This window comes from Amblyomma mixtum, chromosome 10 (assembly GCF_055824585.1).
Source record: "Amblyomma mixtum isolate Tamu chromosome 10, ASM5582458v1, whole genome shotgun sequence".
In the NCBI taxonomy this organism is placed as follows: domain Eukaryota; kingdom Metazoa; phylum Arthropoda; class Arachnida; order Ixodida; family Ixodidae; genus Amblyomma; species Amblyomma mixtum.
The window spans coordinates 151,961,904-151,981,630 of NC_143021.1; the positions used below are offsets into that span (position 1 = coordinate 151,961,904).

Here is a 19,727-nt window from a genome sequence, read left to right on the forward strand (position 1 = left end):
CCCCAATTTTCTTTCTAAAAACCAAACGCCCGACGAAGAAATACGTTGCCCGGCCCCGATGCCATGTTTATAAGTCAGCTATGATGCTTCACAATAACTAATTCGAATTTTTGCGTTGGGGCTTACATAACGCAAGAAAAGTATCCCGTCATTAATCCCGTGTGATCAGTGAACTTCAGTTCTAAGCCATATTCGCAAATTTGACTCGCGAAAACTATAATTCAGATCTGTGGATGCTTTCATTTTTTGTAGGCCCTGGATGGTACGACGTGCGAGTTCGAAATTCTTCGATAATTACGGGCCCAAACAAGGAATGTATGACCTTTTTCAACAGCACAACCTCGCCACAGAAACGTATCTATTTTGATGACTGTGAGAAGATTTATAAGCCGGGCAGAAAAAAATGGTGGTGACTAATAAATATTGGGGGTTTTAAAAAACTCACCTTCTGTATCTAAGAGTTCGCGTAAGTCGCTGCTTAAGTTGAATAAAATTACGTGATTATTGAGCTCCTGGTCTTTAATATATATAGTGTTGGCGTCTAACCGCGATGACGGGTAGGAGGTCAGAGAAGGATTGCAAAACAAGGTGTGGCGCCGCAGGTTTTGTAGCTGCCAAAGCAAAAATTCAGTTTTGTGTTTTCTAATGAGCTGACTGGGCTGAAGAATATAACTTTCCGCTTTGTTTTAGTTCGACGGAGACAAAATTTATTATGTCCTAGTCAGCATGTTGGCGGCCTCTGCAACAGCCCAATCTGCGGCGGCAATTTAATTTTCTGTTTTCGGGGGTACTTATGTTCAGTACAACATAACCTTGACTCTGTTCACCAGCGCCACCCTTGTGAACAGGGGCGCAGGTAGTACGGCCGAAGTTATAGCGAGTGTCCCGTGGAACGTGAGCTCATCGTGACTTGCCGTAAAGTATAATTTCTTGTGAGTTGCGGGGTACCTCATCGTCCTGGTTCCGGAGATTCGGCGTATTGCGCCTGCCCTGGTCGTCTGCCGCGTGCTCCTACTCCACGCTGCCTGGGATGTTCCCCAGCTTGCCAGGCTGGAACCGACCTCGCCGTTCACCCAGCCCCGTCCCCCGCCCCGGCGAGAATACACAAGAAACTTACGACACCGCAGAGACAAAGTCCAATGACACCACCGAATCTACAATTGCAGTGTTTCACATAATCTGGAAAATGTAATGAAAATGAATTGAGGCGAAGATGATAATTCAGACAAGAAATTGCATGCTATAACTATTAGTATTCTACTACTTTCGGTTATCAAAGAAAATCTCATTCGGTAAATCGTTCCGAATGCCAACCACATTGCACATTTCTGCTTGGATAAACCAAGTATTCATATTTTTGGGTTGATTCAGCAAATTGATTTAGTTTTCATTGAGCAGATGAATTATAACATGAGTTCTGCTCTATGGTTTTAATAGTTGAAGAACTATTCCAGCTGAATAAGCTAGTGTTGCATGGACATAAGGGCGGCTCAAATGCATCTGCGTTTCAGGAAGCGCCGAAAACGCAGTAAGCCTTTTTGTAAATAGCGCGTACTAAGTCATTTAACCTACGCTCGATTCTTGTACCAGGATTTACATTCAGCGCTTTAACCCAATATTTGGGACGTTTGTATGGTTCATAAGTTGCTTCTTTGAGACGTGATTGGCATTTTTGACCTGTAAACGCCGGTGAGTTTTCTCTGGTCCACTCTTTTACATTCTATAGCGATAGAAACTATTTCTAGAAAGATGTTTGATAGTTATAGTAGCTGGTAATCTACTGACTGCTCCCCGTACCTTGTGTTAGCCCTTTTATTCACGTATATTATAATAAGTTGCGACATCGATATCGTTAACTGACAGAACAAAATAAGCGCATTAATATTGTGATCTCTAAAATTATTCCGTGTTAAACAAAAATATACATGTCCTTGTCGCCCTAGTTTTTTTCGTGTAATGACATCACAGTGTTCGTTCCCCTGAAATAGTTAAGGGTTTCTACGAAACGATAATACAATGAAATCCTTTACTATGGGACATAGTGCATAACTGTCCTTCCCAATAACCAGCCTAGTATAAAGCCCTGTATTGACACGGGGCGATTTGCACAGAGCCGTTCGTGGAAATGTTTGCGCCTCGATCGAACAATATCCGTTTTTGTATTCAGTTCAGAGCGATCTCGCTTTTGCTCGTCTTGTTCTCTACTGTGATGTGTTCTTTTGGAATATACTGCAGTGATCTAGAGAAGGCTGTTGTCATGGCGCCTTAGGCAAACAACCAATTCTTTATAGTATAAGTCCTGTGTTGCACTGCGATAGACTTGTACTGAAGGAATTGTCTGGTGGTCCTCTGCCTCGCATGCAAGAGGACCGGGGTTCGAAACCCGGTGCCGCGCAATTCTTCATTAAACTAAAAAATATCTTTGCGTGTCCATGGAATTGCGCAAGAACGGCTGGGGCGTGACGTGACCTCGGTTACCAGAACTGAAAATGCACTCCCTCATCCGAGCAAGATTCGGTCACCCTGGAAAAGTACTTCGCAATAACTTTCTACGAATAGACCATGTAGCCATCGGCTCCGGTCACGAGCGGCTGCGGAGCCACTCAATAAGGCGGGGGTCACACCTTTGACGCAGTAGGGGCTGCTAAGAATCCCTGGCTACGGACAGGCCTTCACTGGAAACTAAACGTGGCAACGTTTAGTACTAGAGCCGTATCCTGTGAGGTTAGCTTAGCAGTGCTGTTCGAGGTACTAGCGGGTATTAAATAGGATGTTCTCAGGCTAGTGAGTATACAGATAGTTAGAGTGAGAGTATACAGATGAGGCGTATACAGTACTAAAGGACGTGCACGTATAGTGGTATTCTGGAGTAGCGGACAGACGAGAACTAATGCGTGGGATTACTCATCAATGAGGATATAGCTGGCAACGTAAAGGAGTTTTGTAGTATTAGCCAGAGTCTGGCAACTATAGTAATTAAGCTTAGTAATAGCTACAAGCAGTGAGTGCACACCTAGGCACCTACATCTATCCGTGATGGCCAGAGCTTTGAACGCTTCTATGATGTAGGGAAATCGGCAATGAGGAAAGTAAAATCACAGTACACTGTACTGATGGCCGACTTGAACGCGAAGGCAGGCAAGAAGCAGGCCGGAGACAAGGCGGTAGGTGACTACGGCATAGGCTCTGGGACTAGCAGCGAATACCTATTGGGAGAGTTCGCATGGAGAAATCAATTACGGCTCATGACGCCCTCTTCCGCAAAGAAAGAACAGAATGTAGACATGGAAGAGGAGTCCCAGTGCTGAGAAGATGAATAAAATAGACTTCATACTAAGAGCTCGCCCTGCCATCGTGAAGGATGTGGAGGTCCTCGGAAAGGTACGTTATAGCCTCGACAGAACGGTAAGGTCTGGAATTAACTTAGAAATAAAGAGGAAATGGACGAAACTAGTGAAGCAGAAGGCCATTGAGGAGACAGCGATAAGAAGGAGAATAGAGGAATTCAGGATATCACTGCACAACAAATATTCGGCTTTAACTGAGGAAGACTATCTGAATGTTCACACATTGAACGATAACGTGACAACTATCACTACGGAGTGCGCAGTAGAATTAGGCAGTAAAATGTCTTCACAACGTTACCTATCAAGATATCTCAGAAGACTAAAAATCTGACAGCGAAAAGCCAAAGCAGGAAAGCGTTTAACCCAATTGGCGGAATAGAACTAGCAGAGCTTTCAAAATTAGGAAACAAGTGCAAGGTAGCCGACATAAGTAAGTTAATATGGAGGGCATCCAGCATGCTCTAAAAGACGTTGGTAGCCTATAAGCGGTGAAGAGGAGGCGAGGCATAGGTAAAAGCCAGATGTATGCGTTAAGAGACAAACAGGACAATGTCATCGGCATTATGTATAGATCGTTAAAGTCACCGAATAGTTCTACCCAAATGTGTATAGTAGCCAATGTAATCAGAATGTTAATGACAGAAGTAGTAGCGCACAGCAATGGGACATCACGCCAGTAACGAAAGAAGACATAAAGAAAGCCTCAGTAGCAATGCAAAGGAAAGGAGGAAAACAGCCGGTGAAGATCAGATAGCGTCATATCTGTTGAAGGATGGAGAGGTGACTGTGCTTAAAAAATTAGCCACCCTGCATACGCAATCCCTTATGACCTTAAGGATACCAGAAGCCTCGAAGAACGCTAATATTATCTTAATTTATAAAAACTGACACGTCAACGACTTTAAAACTGAAGACTGATCAGCTTAGTGTACGTCGCCTAGAAGGTGTTTGCTAACGTAATCAGTAATAGAATCAGGACAACCCTAGACTTCATTCGACCGACTCATCACGCAGGCTTTCGTAAAAAGTACTAGAAAATAGACTCTGTTTACGCTATTAATCAGGTGATAGAAAAATGTGCAGAGCATAACCAACCCCTATATGCAGCATTCGTTCATTTCGAGAACACATTTTACTCAGTGGAAAGTTCAGTAGTCGTGCAGGCATTGCGGAGCTAGGGTGTAGAAAAGACTAATGTGAGCATACTGGAACATACCTATAACTGTAGAGCTACCATAGTCCTGCATAATTTCAGAAATAAAATTAATATACGGAATAATGTCAGGCAGGGCGACGCGACCTCGTCAATGCTGTTTAGCGTATGTGTACAGGAGATATTCAGAGGCCTGGATTGGCAGCTGTTGAGGATAAGATTTAATGGAGAATACCTGAGTAATCTGCGCTTAGCTGATGGCATTGCCTTGTTGAGTCACTCAGCGGATGAAGTGCAAAGCAAGAAGAATGAATTAGCCAAAGCAAAATGGATGTTATAAACATTTACAATCAGAAAACCAAATTAATGTTCAATACTCTCGCAAGAAAACAGCAGTTCACAATTCGTATCCGAGTGCTGGAAGTGGCAAACGAATACGCCTACTTTGGGTAGGTAGTGACCGTTGATCCGGATCATGATAGGAAAATAACAGGAACAGTAAGAATGGGGTAGAGTGCATATGGCAGATTCTCGCAGATCATCAATGCCCGTTTACCAATATTCCGCAATAGTAAATTAGAGAAGAGATTTATCTTACCGGTACTTACCTAGAGCGTGGAACCGTGGAAGCTAACGAAAAGGGTTGACTTTAAGTCAAGGACAGCACAGCGAGCCATGGAAAGGAAAATAATAGCATGTAATGCGAGGGGAAGATACGGCTGGTCCTTAAGGGTAATGGAGTTGATTCCAAGAAAAGGCAGCTGTAGGAAGGGGTGGCAGGAAGTTAGGAGGGCGGATGAGATGAGCAAGTTTGCGGGGAAACGGCGGCCGCAGCAAGATAGGAACAGGGATTATTGGAGAGACACGCGAGAGGTATTGCCTGGAGTGCGCATAGTCAGGCTGATGATGAAATTACGCGGTCATGTCGCCGAGCATACGTCAGCCAGATGGGACAGTGCTTGAATGAACGGCTCCGTGGACACCGCAAATTATGCGGCTTGTTAACAGCTCCAGGCAACCTTGCGACTCACTGCTCTAGATGCGACAAGTGCAAGCCATTCGTTGACAACACTGCTGCCATCCTTCGGTCGCAGGAAATGATAAAAAGGGAGCTGTTTGAAACCTTTTCAACGATTTCAGAAATGAAGACACATGCGTAAGTGACCCGTCAGTCACGCTGACGAAGAGAGATGTAGACTGCTTATGGAAATAAAAAAAACAGAACCACCACGATGCCCATCTGCCACAGACGAAAAGAAGCTACTCAGCCCCCTGACGCCACCATGCTTGAATGTTCTTTGATCTTTTTAAAACGTTCATATAAAATGAGTTTCCTGCGCATTAAAGTCAGTTGATAGTTTGCGCCCTGTTTGTGTGTACGGTGTTTGCGTCCGGTATTTTTCGTTTCCATGAGTAACGCATTGTTGAAGCTAAAAAGATGTTGATTGTATTCTTCATACCATCGAAGAGCTATGAAGCGTCCAAATAACGAGCCACCTGAATCCAAGAAGTCACTATTACGAGACTAGTCAGCTCTATTGCACGCTCTACAGCTGCTCAGGAAGAACCCAGCGATAGCACTGTGACCCTTTTCTGTCGAATTTATATGTCTTCTAGAAATGTGATGGGATTGCACATGTTAGAAGGCGTTACTATTTATGGATAGCAATAGGCGGCACTCTTTTCGAGCAATATAAAGGAGTGATGGTGGCTGAAATGTTCGAAGCACAGCGCTCCCACATGGCTGCAACCTGAGAGCAGAGATTGTAGGCTGTGTAATTTCAAAGCGCCACACGGGTCTCTCCGCAGGCTTTGCTATCATGCATCACGTTACTGAAAAGAGCCACGCAGCGCACTGCACAGAGCGGTCGAGACATAATGACGTAAGGACAGCCAGCACAATAACTTAATAAGGCTATCCCAAAGAGAAACACAAGACATAATAAAGAATAAACATCATTATTTCACCCACCCCAAGCAGCTGTCCTTGAATCTAGTGTTTCGGAATAGTAACCGTTCTGTAATGTTTCTCGATATTTCTTGACATAACTCCTGGCCATTTAGCTGTTTCATGTGGATAACGATGCACCATGAGCCCAGCCACTCATGCTTACGAAACCTCTGTTGTTGCTGCAGCTCAGTGCTTTTAGCTGATCATGCTAGTAGAAAGGTCATATGAGAGCAGTATACTATCACGCTCTCTGCACGTTCTCGGGACCTGCACAGTAGAGTGGATCGCATTCGTTGCTTACAAAAGGAGATATGCTTTTTCTGAATATATATACAAAGAAAGCCATGTACGCCACTATAGTCACGTTGTCACGTTGTAGATGTCACGTTGCAGTGACGGCAGTCCAGCGGTCAGGAAGACACCAGAAATACTTGCAAACGAAGCTCTTTATTTGGGCTGACTTGCGCGCCTTCAAAAGAACTGAATCACTCGGCGGCGGCGTAAGCAACAGGCGTGCTCGGCGGTCGTCGAACTACGAATGTCCGCCGCTCGCGGCATCGCTCAATTTAAAGGCGGCAAGGAAACTTCCAGATAACAAGACAAGATCATCTACAGTAATCTAGAAAAACCTAGATGCAGCCCTTCATGGCTGCGATCAATCGAGATTACTCTGGTCGCTTCTCGCGCCACGAACAAAAGTGATAACAACCCTTTCCTGCAGCCTTGAGCGTGAACGAACAAACACTACAATGATACGTGGCATTACCCCCCTTCCAAAGAAGCATCGTCTCGATGCTTTAAAATGAAAATAAACACGGAGAATGAAACTTCGAGTCCTTCAGCGTTCATAATATGGCTTCAGGCGTACGACATGTACGACTTCCGGGCGTGGGCGGCGTCGCTGAGATGCTGTCGTGCCGTCGGGGATGACTTCATAGTCGAGGTCACCGATGCGACGGAGAACCCTGTACGGGCCAAAGTAGCGTCGCAGCAACTTTTCGCTCAATCCGCGGCGGCGAACTGGCGTCCATATCCAAACCCGATCACCTGGCTTGTAATGCCTGTCTCGTCGGCGCAGATTGTAGCGTCGGGCGTCGGTGTGCTGCTGGTCTTGAATGCGAAGCCGTGCAAGTCTTCGGGCTTCCTCGGCGCGATGAAGGTAGGCGGCGACGTCGAGGTTGTCTTCGTCGGAAACGTGCGGGAGCATTGCGTCGAGTGTTGTTGTGGGCTTCCTGCCGTATACCAGCTGGAATGGAGTAAACCTGGTTGTCTCCTGGGTGGCAGTATTATAGGCGAAGATCACGTAGGGCAGAATAGAGTCCCACGTCTTGTGTTCGGCGTCGATGAACATGGAGAGCATGTCTGCGATGGTCTTGTTCAGACGCTCTGTGAGTCCGTTGGTTTGCGGATGATAGGCAGTTGTCCTCCGATGACTTGTCTGGCTGTACTTTAAAATGGCTTGCGTCAGTTCCGCTGTAAATGCTGTTCCTCTGTCTGTGATGAGTACTTCGGGTGCGCCGTGTCGGAGGAGAATTTGTTCGACAAAAAATTTTGCAACTTCTGTTGCGGTACCACTAGGCAACTCTTTTGCTTCGGCGTAGCGGGTCATGTAGTCGGTGGCCACGATGATCCACTTGTTACCTGATGATGAAGTAGGAAAGGGGCCGAGTAGGTCCATCCCGATTTGCTGAAAGGGCTTAGTTGGCGGTGGTATGGGGTTCAGGAGTCCGGCTGGTCTAGTCGGAGGCGTTTTGCGTCGTTGACACTCACGGCATGTTTTCACGTAATGCGAAACGTCGGTAGCTAGCCGCGGCCAATAGTACTTCTCCTGGATGCGGTGCAACGTGCGAGCAATCCCGAGATGCCCTGCAGTCGGCTCATCATGACATGCCTGCATAATTTCTTGCCTGAGATTTTTGGGCACGACAAGAAGATGCACTGTCCTGTTGGGCGCGAAGTTCTTCTTCAGAAGGACATTATTGTGAAGGACGAAGGACGACAGTTGGCGCTTGAACCCTCGGGGAGGCGATGCGGTCTTGCGTTGCAGATAATCAACCAGGCTTTGCAACTCAGGATCCGAGCGCTGCTGCTGCGCGAAACTGCTCGCGCTTACCGGTCCTATGAAAGCGTCGTCGTCTTCTTCTTCCGGTGCTGCGTCGACGGGGGCTCGCGACAAGCAGTCTACGTCGGAATGCTTGCGGCCAGATTTGTAGACTACAGTTATGTCGAATTCTTGAAGGCGCAGGCTCCAACGAGCAAGGCGGCCGGAGGGATCTTTCAAATTGGCTAGCCAACACAGAGCATGGTGATCGCTCACAACACTGAATGGTCGTCCGTACAGGTAGGGGCGAAATTTCGACGTGGCCCAAATAATGGCGAGACATTCTTTCTCGGTGGTCGAGTAGTTGGCCTCGGCTTTCGACAGTGAACGGCTAGCGTACGCGATAACCTTCTCCTGTCTGCCATTTTTCTGAACGAGGACCGCTCCTAAGCCCACACTGCTTGCATCGGTATGAACTTCGGTTTCGGCGTTTTCATCAAAGTGCCCGAGCACAGGAGGGGACTGTAAGCGGCGCTTCAGTTCGTTGAAAGCTTCCTCTTGCGGCCTTTCCCATTTGAAAGGCACGTCAGCCTTGGTAAGTTGGGTCAAAGGTTCAGCGATGCGCGAAAAGTTCTTGACGAATCGCCGGTAATAAGCGCATAATCCAAGGAATCTGCGTATAGCCTTCTTGTCATTAGGCTGTGGAAACTCTGCGATCGCAGCCGTCTTCTTGGGGTCTGGGCGAACTCCATCCTTGCTTACGACGTGACCAAGGAACAGCAGCTCCTCGTAAGCGAAGTGGCACTTCTCTCGTTTCAGTGTCAGGCCTGAAGACTTGATCGTTTCCAGCACTATCCGAAGCCTTCTGAGGTGGTCTTCAAAGCATGAGGAGAAGACAACAACGTCATCTAAGTAGACTAGGCAAATCTGCCATTTCAAGCCTGCGAGCACCGTATCCATTACTCGCTGGAACGTCGCTGGGGCAGAGCAGAGGCCGAATGGCATCACCTTGAACTCGAAGAGTCCGTCTGGCGTGATGAACGCAGTCTTCTCGCGATCTCTTTCGTCGACTTCAATTTGCCAGTAGCCGCTCTTCAGGTCCATCGATGAGAAGTACTTAGCGTTGCACAGCCGGTCCAGTGTATCGTCGATGCGGGGGAGGGGGTAGACATCCTTCTTTGTAATGTTGTTCAGGCGGCGGTAGTCGACGCAAAAGCGAAGGGTGCCGTCTTTCTTTTTCACTAGGACGACCGGTGCTGCCCAGGGGCTCCTCGATGGCTGGATGACGTCGTCACGAAGCATTTCCTCAACTTGCTTGCGGATAGCTTGGCGTTCTAACGGCGATACGCGGTAGGGGCTCTGTCGCAGTGGTCGTGCGTGTTCGTCTGTGACAATGCGGTGCTTGGCAAGCCGGGTTCGTCGCACATTCGATGCTGATGAGAAGCAATCGGTGTACCTTTGTAGAAGACTGCGTATTTGTTCTTGTCTGCTCCGTGGTAATGCTCGGTTGATATCAAACGTTGGTTGATGGCCTTGGTCAGATGGTTCCACGGGTTGGTCGGGTAGGGCAAATAGGTCTCTGATGTCTGCCAGCTCGTCGAGGAAAGCGATCGTTGTACCTTGTTTAGATGCCGGTATTCTTCGGTGAAGTTGGTTAGCAACACCTGGGCTTGGCCATGTCGGATTTCGGCGACTCCCCTTGCGACGCCCAATTCTCGATCCAGGAGTAACTGGGTGTTCCCCTCGATGACGGCTTCGGCATTTTCGATGTCTCCAGTACCTATGCAGGCGAGGGCACTTGATCGGGGCGGCACGCTCAATGATTCGTCGAGGACGTTTAAGGCAACGTGATGAGTTGCGCTCGTCGCAACAGGTATGGCTTTGTCCGCGGAAAGCTTGATTGTCTTAGATCAAAGGTCGATGATCGCTCGATGTTCATTCAGGAAGTCCATCCCCAAAATCACGTCTCGCGAGCACTGCTGTAGGATCAGAAAGGTTGTCGCATAGGTTCTCCCGTTTACATTAACTCTCGCGATGCAGCGTCCTGACGGCGTAATCAGGTTGCCACCTGCGGTGCGGATCAGCGGGCCATCCCAAGTTGTTGTTACCTTCCTGAGTCGGACAGCGAGTGGGCCACTCATGACAGAGTAGTCAGCTCCAGTGTCGACCAAGGCAGTAACCGCGTGACCGTCGACCGTAACTTCAAGGTCACTTGTTCGCGTTCTCGTATTGTACGTTGTCTTCGGTGTCCGATCTCGGCTTCGTCGAGTAGTAAGGCTGCGGTGGGCGTACTCCGACGTTACTTCACTGGGCAGCGGTAAAAGTTTCAAGTCTGGCCGCGTTGTCGTCGTCGTCGTTGTCGGTGCTGTCGTCGTTGTTGTCGGAGTTGTTGTCGTCGGTGTTGTCGTCGGTGTTGTCGTCGGTGTTGTCGTCGGTGTTGTCGTCGGTGTTGTCGTCGGTGTTGTCGTCGGTGTTGTCGTCGGTGTTGTCGTCGTAGTTGAGGCATGGACTTGGGTTTTCGTCGATGGAGGATCTTTGTGCTTGCGCTCGGAAGCAACCTCACCTCCAGAGGCTGCTTTATTCAGTTTAACCTTCGGGGGCTGGGGGAGCGTCCACGCACTGTGTAGCCTCGGCTAGGAGATACAAAGCGCGGAGACGAAGGCGACGGGGAACGTAATAGGCGGCTGGGCGGTGAGCATTCTTCCCGGCGCAAAAACTCCTCGATTTCGGCTGGTCGCTGCCCGGGTCGGGGTCGTGGAGCGTCGTAAGAGAACCCTCGGATGCCCAGTCGTCTGTATGGGCAGTGCCGGAGGACGTGACCGGCTTCGCCACAGTGGAAGCATAGTGGGCGGCGCTGGTCGGGAGTTCTACACTCGTCGCATTTCCTCGGCTGCGCGCGTCGCTCGTAGGACGGGCGGGTTGGGGCGAGTGGGCGGCGGTCCAACGCAGCTGGCTGAGGGCGATAGGGGCTTGGGTCCTGGCGTCGAGGGGCAGGGCGGCGCACAGCTGCGGCGTAAGTCATGGCTGGGGGCTGCAGTGGCTGCGTGGGTGTCGGCGTCACACCCAAGGCTTGTTGAACCTCGTCCCGGATGACGTCAGTGAGCGATGAAAGTTGCGGCTGCGTTCCCGTTGGCAGCAATCGTTGGAGCTCGTCTCGCACAACTTGACGGTTAACCTCCCGCAAGTTATCGTTGTTAACGGTGTCCAGGCAGTTTGCTGAGAAGACGCGCTGCTGGCGGTCATATTGGCGGGCTCGGGCGTCAAGGGTGTTTTCCATTGTGGATGCCTCTTCTACGAATTCCGCGACGGTTTTCGGTGGGTTGCGGACGAGGCCGGCAAAGAGTTGCTCTTTAACTCCTCGCATAAGCAACTTCACCTTCTCTTCTTCCTTCATGTTCATGTCGGCACGCCGGAAGAGACGCTTCATCTCCTCAGTATACACTGCAACGGTCTCGTTTGGGTGTTGTATGCGAGACTGTAGCAGCTGCTGGGCTCTCTCCTTTCGCACGACGTTTGTGAAGGTCTTCAGAAGCTGTTCCTTGAAGGTTTCCCAGTTGGCAAGGCTGGCTTCCTCATTCTCGAACCAGACTCTTGCTGGTCCCTCCAGGGCGAAGAAGACGTACCTAAATTTCATGGCATCGTCCCAGTTGTTGAAGACAGCCACACGGTCGAACTGCTCCAGCCATTCTTCGGGGTCGGCGCCAGGCGAAGCGTCGAAGGTTGGTGGCACCCGGGGCTGCTGCAGAATGATTGGAGTGGTCGTCTGGGGCAAGGTCATGATGGACGTTGGTACTTGCTTTCGCTTCCGGGTAGGGTCCGGCAGGGTCGCGAACTCAGGTTCGTCCCCTTGCAGGCGTCGGCTTGCGCGGTGCACTGGACTTAGGTCCTGCGGTAGATGACTCAAAGGGCTGGCGTCTCGACTTGTAGGGGGTGTCCGGAACATGGGAGGCTACCCAGCACCTCCACCAGATGTCACGTTGTAGTGACGGCAGTCCAGCGGTCAGGAAGACACCAACCAGTCTTGGAAACGAAGCTCTTTATTTGGGCTGACTTGCGCCCTCAAAAGAACTGAATCACTCGGCGGCGGCGTAAGCAACAAACGTGCTCGTCGATCGTCGATCTACGAATGTCCGCCGCTCGCGGCATCGCTCAATTTAAAGCCGGCAAGGAACTTTCCAGATAACAGGTCAAGATCATCTACGGTAATCTGGAAAAACCTAGATGCAGCCTTTCATGGCTGCGAACAATCGAGATTAGTCTGGTCGCTTCTCGCGCCACGAACGAAAGTGATAACGACCCTTTCCTGCTGCCTTGAGCGTGAACGAACACTGCAATGATACGTGGCAATAGGTAGCATAAAAACCTTTAGGGAGGAGAGCACGTTAGCTGGAACTTGACTGAAAAGTTATGTTGAGGAGACCAATAAACTATTAGAAATGGCGGATGAAATGAAACATCATTGTATCCAAGTTCTTTTTAAATTTATCAGAGTCCCCACGATATTTGTTGGATGCCTAGGAGAGACGTGTAAAAGATTGGGAAAACGGACCCCATAAGATAGTGAACATTTATTTGTTTTTCGTATTCTTTCTCATTAATATCTTATATTGTGTACTAACTCAGCGCTGTTTTTTTCGTTCTGCCAGTGTTGTAAAGAAAATGGCGAAACCTGCGATGTATCACGGGTGAGTATTGTTACTATGGTCGTATTTAACTCTGCACAAAATGTGTCATGTTACTAGAATTAGGCGTTTAAGTAGTATTACGACTATGTTACTCACCAAGGCTAAACTGCCCCCCCCCCCCCTCCTTTGGGAAGTGAATTAATGAGAAACCTTTTTTTCCCTCTAAACTGGTAGGCTCCCATCGATTCCGTCAAACCTGCCATGACGGTAAGTTTTGTGCTGCATCTGCTTGAAATTTTTGTTTTCGCCATTACATGAGGTTGCAAAAAAATGAAGTGAATAAAACAAGTTCATGGATATCCGGAAAGGTGCAGTTGTTGTTAGAAACAAAAAATATATTGTTTAGTTCAGTTGCGTGATCTCTCATTATTGCGACTTCAGCGGAACTATTTTCGCACAGTGCACTCGCGATTTCGCTGCCGAAAAAGAAAATAATAAACATGCTATCTAAGCTAGTTTTTCAGATACAATTTTAAAAGTATTGACAACAAAGCGTCCTTTTGAGATACATGCTACGGCTGCGAATGACAGGCGAAGCATGTGCGTAGTGTTTCTTCCGTTATGAGGTCTTTAGAAACGTTGGGTTATGTCCCGGAGTGTAGAATATTCTGGGCACTCTTTGCTTTCATTTCATTGTTAGATGCAAACAAACAGTAGGTCTTTTTAAACGAGCCTCAGCGAAGCCACTGAAATTTTCTGCCGTCGGGGAGTTCGCATTCAGGTGCATTACTTTCTTCGCAGATATTGATGTCTTAAAATTATTGCAGTGTGTGTATGAAGCCCTCAAGGAACTCAACCGGCCGACCGACGCAGTGATCGCATACGCTGACATCATTTACGCACTTGTCAACGCCACGAAGAAGTCAAACAGCCGTGCTTGTACGTAGCCATATTTATTCAGTTCTCCGAAAACAAAACCTACCAACCTCCTTCTTCAGAAGGTGACCTACTAGGCCTGTGGGTCGTGAGTCGATAGCCTTAAATGCAGCAGGGCTCAGGATGCGGATTACCGGCGGTGTCTTTAGATCTACGAGGCACATCACTCTACGAGCCCAGAGCATTGGGACTTCCAGCATTGAATTTTCGTTCTTCTAGGCAGAGATTCCTGTAATAATTCTAACTTTTCGACAACTTTTGATGTCAGTGAAAGAAGGCTAAAGGGGAAGATAGAGTGCTACACTACCACACCAATAGCAGTTATGCCGCTGGACAGCTGTCTGGCATGTTCGCTGAGCGGTTGCTTCAATCCGCGGCTGGTGCAGCTGGCGCCATCTATCGGTGCTTATTTTAATCGAGTGTGTCTATAAGATATGTTGCAACAAGGAAAGGGTTTTGCCGCTCCTCACTAATGCTGTTAATGTGCTGAAATTATCCCATAAGAGCTGAAAATATCCCGTTCTGTTGATATAAATAGGGCAAACCGAAAAAACAGGACGCTTAACCATTCCAGTGCTGCTAGCAGTAATTTATCTTGAATGAATAAATGAATGAATGAATGAATGAATGAATGAATGAATGAATGAATGAATGAATGAATGAATGAATGAATGAATGTTTATTTGACAGAAATACAAAGAGTCTGTCGTGGAGGCTGACAAAAAGGCCACTATTGCCTGACTAAGTGTCAGTCCCCTTTCTGAATACACAAAACACTCAAGAAACACTCGGTAAGCAAACTACATAAAATATATACATACACTTAAAATGGAAGGTACATGCAATAAATAATATAAACAGTGAAAGCATGTTGCACTTTCAAGGAAGACAATCATATCTGAATAGATAACAAGTACAAGTTCACTTTTTTTTTGAAGTTTCCTAGAGATGACGACTGGTTTCAGTTACTGAGAATGGTAGGATGATGATTTAGGAAATCTTGGATTATAAAAGATTACTTTTGCATACCGTAGTTTGTCCGTATCTTGCCTCTGTTGTACGTAGTGTGTCTTGTATTATATGTGTGTTCTTTTGGAGGGTATGTTCTGAAAATGGCGCTTTCATTATGGCTGATCTCTCGAAATATTACAATTGTAATGTTACAATATTACAATTTTATGATGAAAAGGCTCGCCGAAGGTGTGAAGATTCTGCGCATTTATTAAAAACCTAATAACAACACAAGCAACTAAGGCCCGAGAAAAATTTCTTTCCAGAATTACATCCTAATGTTTATAAAAGCAACTAATAGCAACCACGCAGGTTCCGGTTGGAGCAGTTTAACGGTCATCCAACTCGGGCGATTAACTTAGAGTTCGTCTGCGTACTTGGGACACGCGCATTACTGTTTCGTAGTATTGCGTGGCGTTTGCACCTAGAGGAATTTCGTTCTGATTGCGCAGAGGGAAACTAGGTGGAGAGAAAAAAGGAGTAAAATTGTTAGGAAGCCACATCTGTGCCCTGACATACTTACCGTTTCTATCCTAGGTGGTTTAGTGGTTACGGCGATCGGCTGCTGGCCCGAAAGACGCGGGTGCGATCGATGCCGCGGCGGTCGAATTGCGATGGAGGCGAAGTTCTAGAGGCCCGTGTACTGTGCGTTGTCAGTGCACGTTAAAGAACCCCAGGTGGTCGAAATTTCCGGAGCTCTTCACTACGATGTGCCTCTGAGTTGCTTTGGGGCGTTAAGCCCCAATAAACCAATAAATCAAAGCATTTCTATCTTAGGAGGAAATAAACGTCGGCTATGCGGACTGCTGTCAAGTCGAAGCTTTTCGGTGCAAAAAAAAAAAAATATGGATGGCCAAGGGAAGAGAAGCGTGGTCAACGAAGAAGAAAGTGAAATTAGGTGATCAGGGCTATGAAATTTGCCGTAAGAAGTTGACCGTAGCAGGGGCAAGGAACGACTAATTGAGGCCCCGTGAAGAGGGAGACTCTCACGCAGTGACGTAGCGTAGATGGTGAATTTGGTTGTGCATAATGAACACTGCGCAGTGGCTACGGATTTCAAGAACGCTGTTGCAAGCACGAAGCAGGGCACCGTGAGTCTGACACTCTGCACGAACGCAACTTCACCGCTGCCCTCCCTAGCAACCTTCTGGGCAAGGTAAGACGACAGTGGCAAGGGCAGAAAAACTGAAGAAACATTAGCCAGCACTCCTTTGCGACATTGCTGACTACTTTAAAATAGCTTTTGAGAAGGGATGATGAAGAATTCCTAGCAGTCTGGGGACACAAATAGGACTTGTGCAAAAGTGGCCTTGTTTGCCAGTAGTTACCCTAAGTGGCGGGATTCTTATCATTGCGGTGATAAGGCCATAGTAAAAGCCGAGAAATAACAATTCAGTGGCCTCCACAGAATACGATACCGGAAGAAAACGAAGAGATTGGTCCAGAGAATAAAATTGAGATACAATAAAAGGACCTAGGACTCACCACTAGAAAGGCCAATATCCACTGAATCTGGCTTTTGGTGCTTTGATGTTTTGATTTTAAGCGAGGAATGTTTCTGAGCTTTTTATGGGGAAGTGAATACCGTAAAAAATAAAGACGCTTTGTCTAGTAAACAATCGTGAAAGGAAAAGGACTTGTTTTATCAAAATAAAAGTAAGGAACCGAGAAATTGGAGCAAGTAATTTTCTGTTTATGAAGGGCGCTAAATTATTTTTATCTCTTACATGTGAATGTAATGCGTTCTTGCTGGTTGTCACAGTATATACTTCTTTACAATTAACAAGACATATACTGCTTCTCTATATTGCTTTGTTTTGCAGCGACTCATAAATAGATTCGGACTAGAACAAATATTTAGGAAATAAAAATAAAAATAATAGTCAGCTGAAAAAAAAACCCGCCGCGGTGGCTCAGTTGTTATGGTGCTCGGCTGCTGATCAAAAAGATGCGGGTTCGATTCCGGCCGCAGTGGCCAAATTTCGATGAGAGCTAAATTCCAGAGGCCCGTGTACTGTGCGATGTCAGTGCATGTTAAAGAACCCCAAGTGTTCGAAATTTCCGGAGCCCTTAACTACGGCGTCCCTCATAGCCTGAGTTGCTTTCCAATAAACCAATTCACTGACAAAAATTGTCATATTAAGTGTGCCTGAAAACTATAGCGCTATCTTTCAGAAATCGCCCAAGGAAGGATTAAATAAATTGCGCGCCCTTTCTTCATATTACAACGCCGACTGCGCATGTTACAAGCTGTGTATTTAGAATTTTGTCGCGTCCGTTTTGCTGTACTCTTTCTCTCTTCAGTGGCCCACATGCATGAACACACTGAGAGTTTCCCAGTTTATGAAAAATGCTATTTCTGTCTCAAGTATTACAATTTTTATGTTGAAGCTTCACATTTTGTTTCTGCGCAGTGCACCCCCAACTTCGGTACTGACTGCCAGAAGTCAAGCGTGAGTTTCGTGACCTGCACAAGACAATGTTTCGTCGTATTGCTATTTTGCGATTTCGAGAAAAAGTTCATAAAATTCTTGCAATATTTTGGTGTTCAGATTATTTGATTAAAGTTTCGGTTTGAAGAAGCTATAAAAAGAGAATATTTCATCTCGTTATAGAATGTCTCGTCTCAAAACCCGAATAGCAAACAAAACGCCATGCGTCGAAGTCTCCCCCTAAAATAAAGAAGTCTCATGATGAAGTTTATGTCCAAATATTTCCGCAAAATTACTCACTATCGAGTTGTATATCCTTTCTCTTCCGATATTTTTACTTTAATCAGTACGCCGCACAGTACGCCGCTTTTTCACTACAAGAAATCCGTGAGCAAAACAGTATATGTAAATTGATGAAGCCATTGTAAATTCTTGCATGAATATCACAGAAGCGCCAGTTCATCGAGCACAGAAATGCTCATGTAGATTGTAGAACAGAGTCTAGGTACGCGATGAAAATTACATTTTCTCTTTTCGTGCATGCAGTAAAAATACAGACAAAGGAAAAGGAACGAATCTGGCATTTTTCTCTGGTTTCCTAGTCAAAATTTCCAGCTACGGTCTATGAATGCTTAGTGAGCTCTAGTTCGCTTTCTTATGAATAAATAGTGTTCATTCATTTCTGCTAGTAGACTTAGTAAACTTATGATACCACTTAGAAAGAAATCGTGGGCTCATTTTACCTCTATCAGCTCCCGTACGTCATGCTTTGGCAATCCAAAGTAGATTAAATGGTAAACTGGAGACGGAACCGCATTGAAATGAAGTCTTGGTAGAAACGTGTTTTCTACAATGAAAATAAAAATTCTTAAAAAGAGACTGCGGGAAAGCGTACGGCAGAATATATCTCATGAATAAACCCTCCAGGCAAGGGCGGTCACGTAAGTTAGAGCATACAGTTAGTGTAGGGGGAAGCATGCCGTAATATGCCTCGTAGAACGCACGAAGTATGAGATGGGGGGGGGGGGGGGGGGGGGCAAATGTCTCAGAAATCATGAAGTAAGAAACAATTTTCAGCACATTAAGTTTGACTAAAATTAGCCTAGTAGAGCTAACAGGTCAGAAAAGATAATCATGTCGCATTGCTGAAATGAAGACTCCCCCCCCCCCACCTCTCTCCCCTAAAGAGCGTGAAACCATTTCTGGAGGCGTTGAAAACAAGGCTTATGACAGTTAATTACCTGCAAAATAAAATGTCTCTATTGTGAGAAACACTTTAGAGGCTGTAGACATTCCGAATATTGGCAGACTAAATTTGACTAATACCTAGGTATAGCGCTGTGCAGCCAATTTTGCATATTTAAAACAGTTTTCACGGCGCTTGTACGTGCCTAATGGGATTCCAAGGGACTTGGACGGGGCACATGTACATGACAAACAGGATATTCAGCTGACGTAGGCCGCCAATCCAAAGCACACGCCGGAAAAGTATTTGAACGGTTAATGTGGGCACGCAAAACTGACAAACCTCGCATTAAAGGGTACAAGTTCATGTACGCTGAGCTTAGCTGTGCTCAAACAAGCTAGATTACCTGCACAAGCTAGTAATTCGAGTTTAACATCTCAAAAGCGGAAATTTATTTATTTTATTTAGGAAATACTGCCCGCCCGTGCTACAGGCCTTAGGCCGGGGTGGGGTAGACATACTGATAAGGGTGACAAGAACAATGCAAAAGAAGCAGCTTGCGAACAGAGTAGAAACCATAACATACAACATAAAATCGATTACAAAGGCAGAGAACATGTAATAACATTGAACTTGGCAGCAAACGAGGGCGTTGGACTTGGCCCAAAACAGGGACACATAAGAGCCCTATGCTTCGTTCAGAGCATGTAAAAATAAATTTACCGATTCGCAATTGACAACGTCAGCGGGTAAAGCATTTTACTTAATGATAGTATGGCGAAAGAACGAGTACTTAAAAACATTTGTTTTACATGAAAACACAGGAACTTTTTTATTATGGTAGGAGCATGTAGGGCGGCGAGTTGTGTGCTCAACCAAAATTCCTTCCTCTATTGTTAGTTTATTGTGATAATACAGGTAGAATAACTTTTAATTTTCAAGATGACAACGCATGGCCAGCTGCTCAAGTCCGGCGGTTTGCAGTAGGACTGTTGTGGATATATTCCAACTGTAACAATTAAAGATAAACCTGGCTGCTTTGCGT

General features: G+C 46.5%; 1 protein-coding gene and 1 long non-coding RNA gene across 2 annotated transcripts in view; both read left to right on the forward strand.

The window, feature by feature from the left end:
- The window catches only part of LOC149327392 (uncharacterized), an 89,279-nt gene extending 88,819 nt beyond the window's left edge, over positions 1 to 460 (forward strand). Inside the window, exon 6 of the mRNA XM_089562365.1 lies at positions 253 to 460. Within this exon, the coding sequence (XP_089418491.1) occupies positions 253 to 413 (161 nt within the window). The 3' untranslated portion in view covers positions 414 to 460. The remainder of the gene's footprint in view (positions 1 to 252) is intronic.
- A 12,689-nt stretch (positions 461 to 13,149) lies between these two features.
- LOC149327394 (uncharacterized) lies at positions 13,150 to 17,521 on the forward strand. Its single transcript, XR_016286544.1, has 5 exons — positions 13,150 to 13,177; positions 13,352 to 13,384; positions 13,945 to 14,056; positions 16,109 to 16,220; positions 17,479 to 17,521. It is a non-coding gene; the product is annotated as an uncharacterized LOC149327394 (long non-coding RNA).
- Positions 17,522 to 19,727: the final 2,206 nt, after the last annotated feature.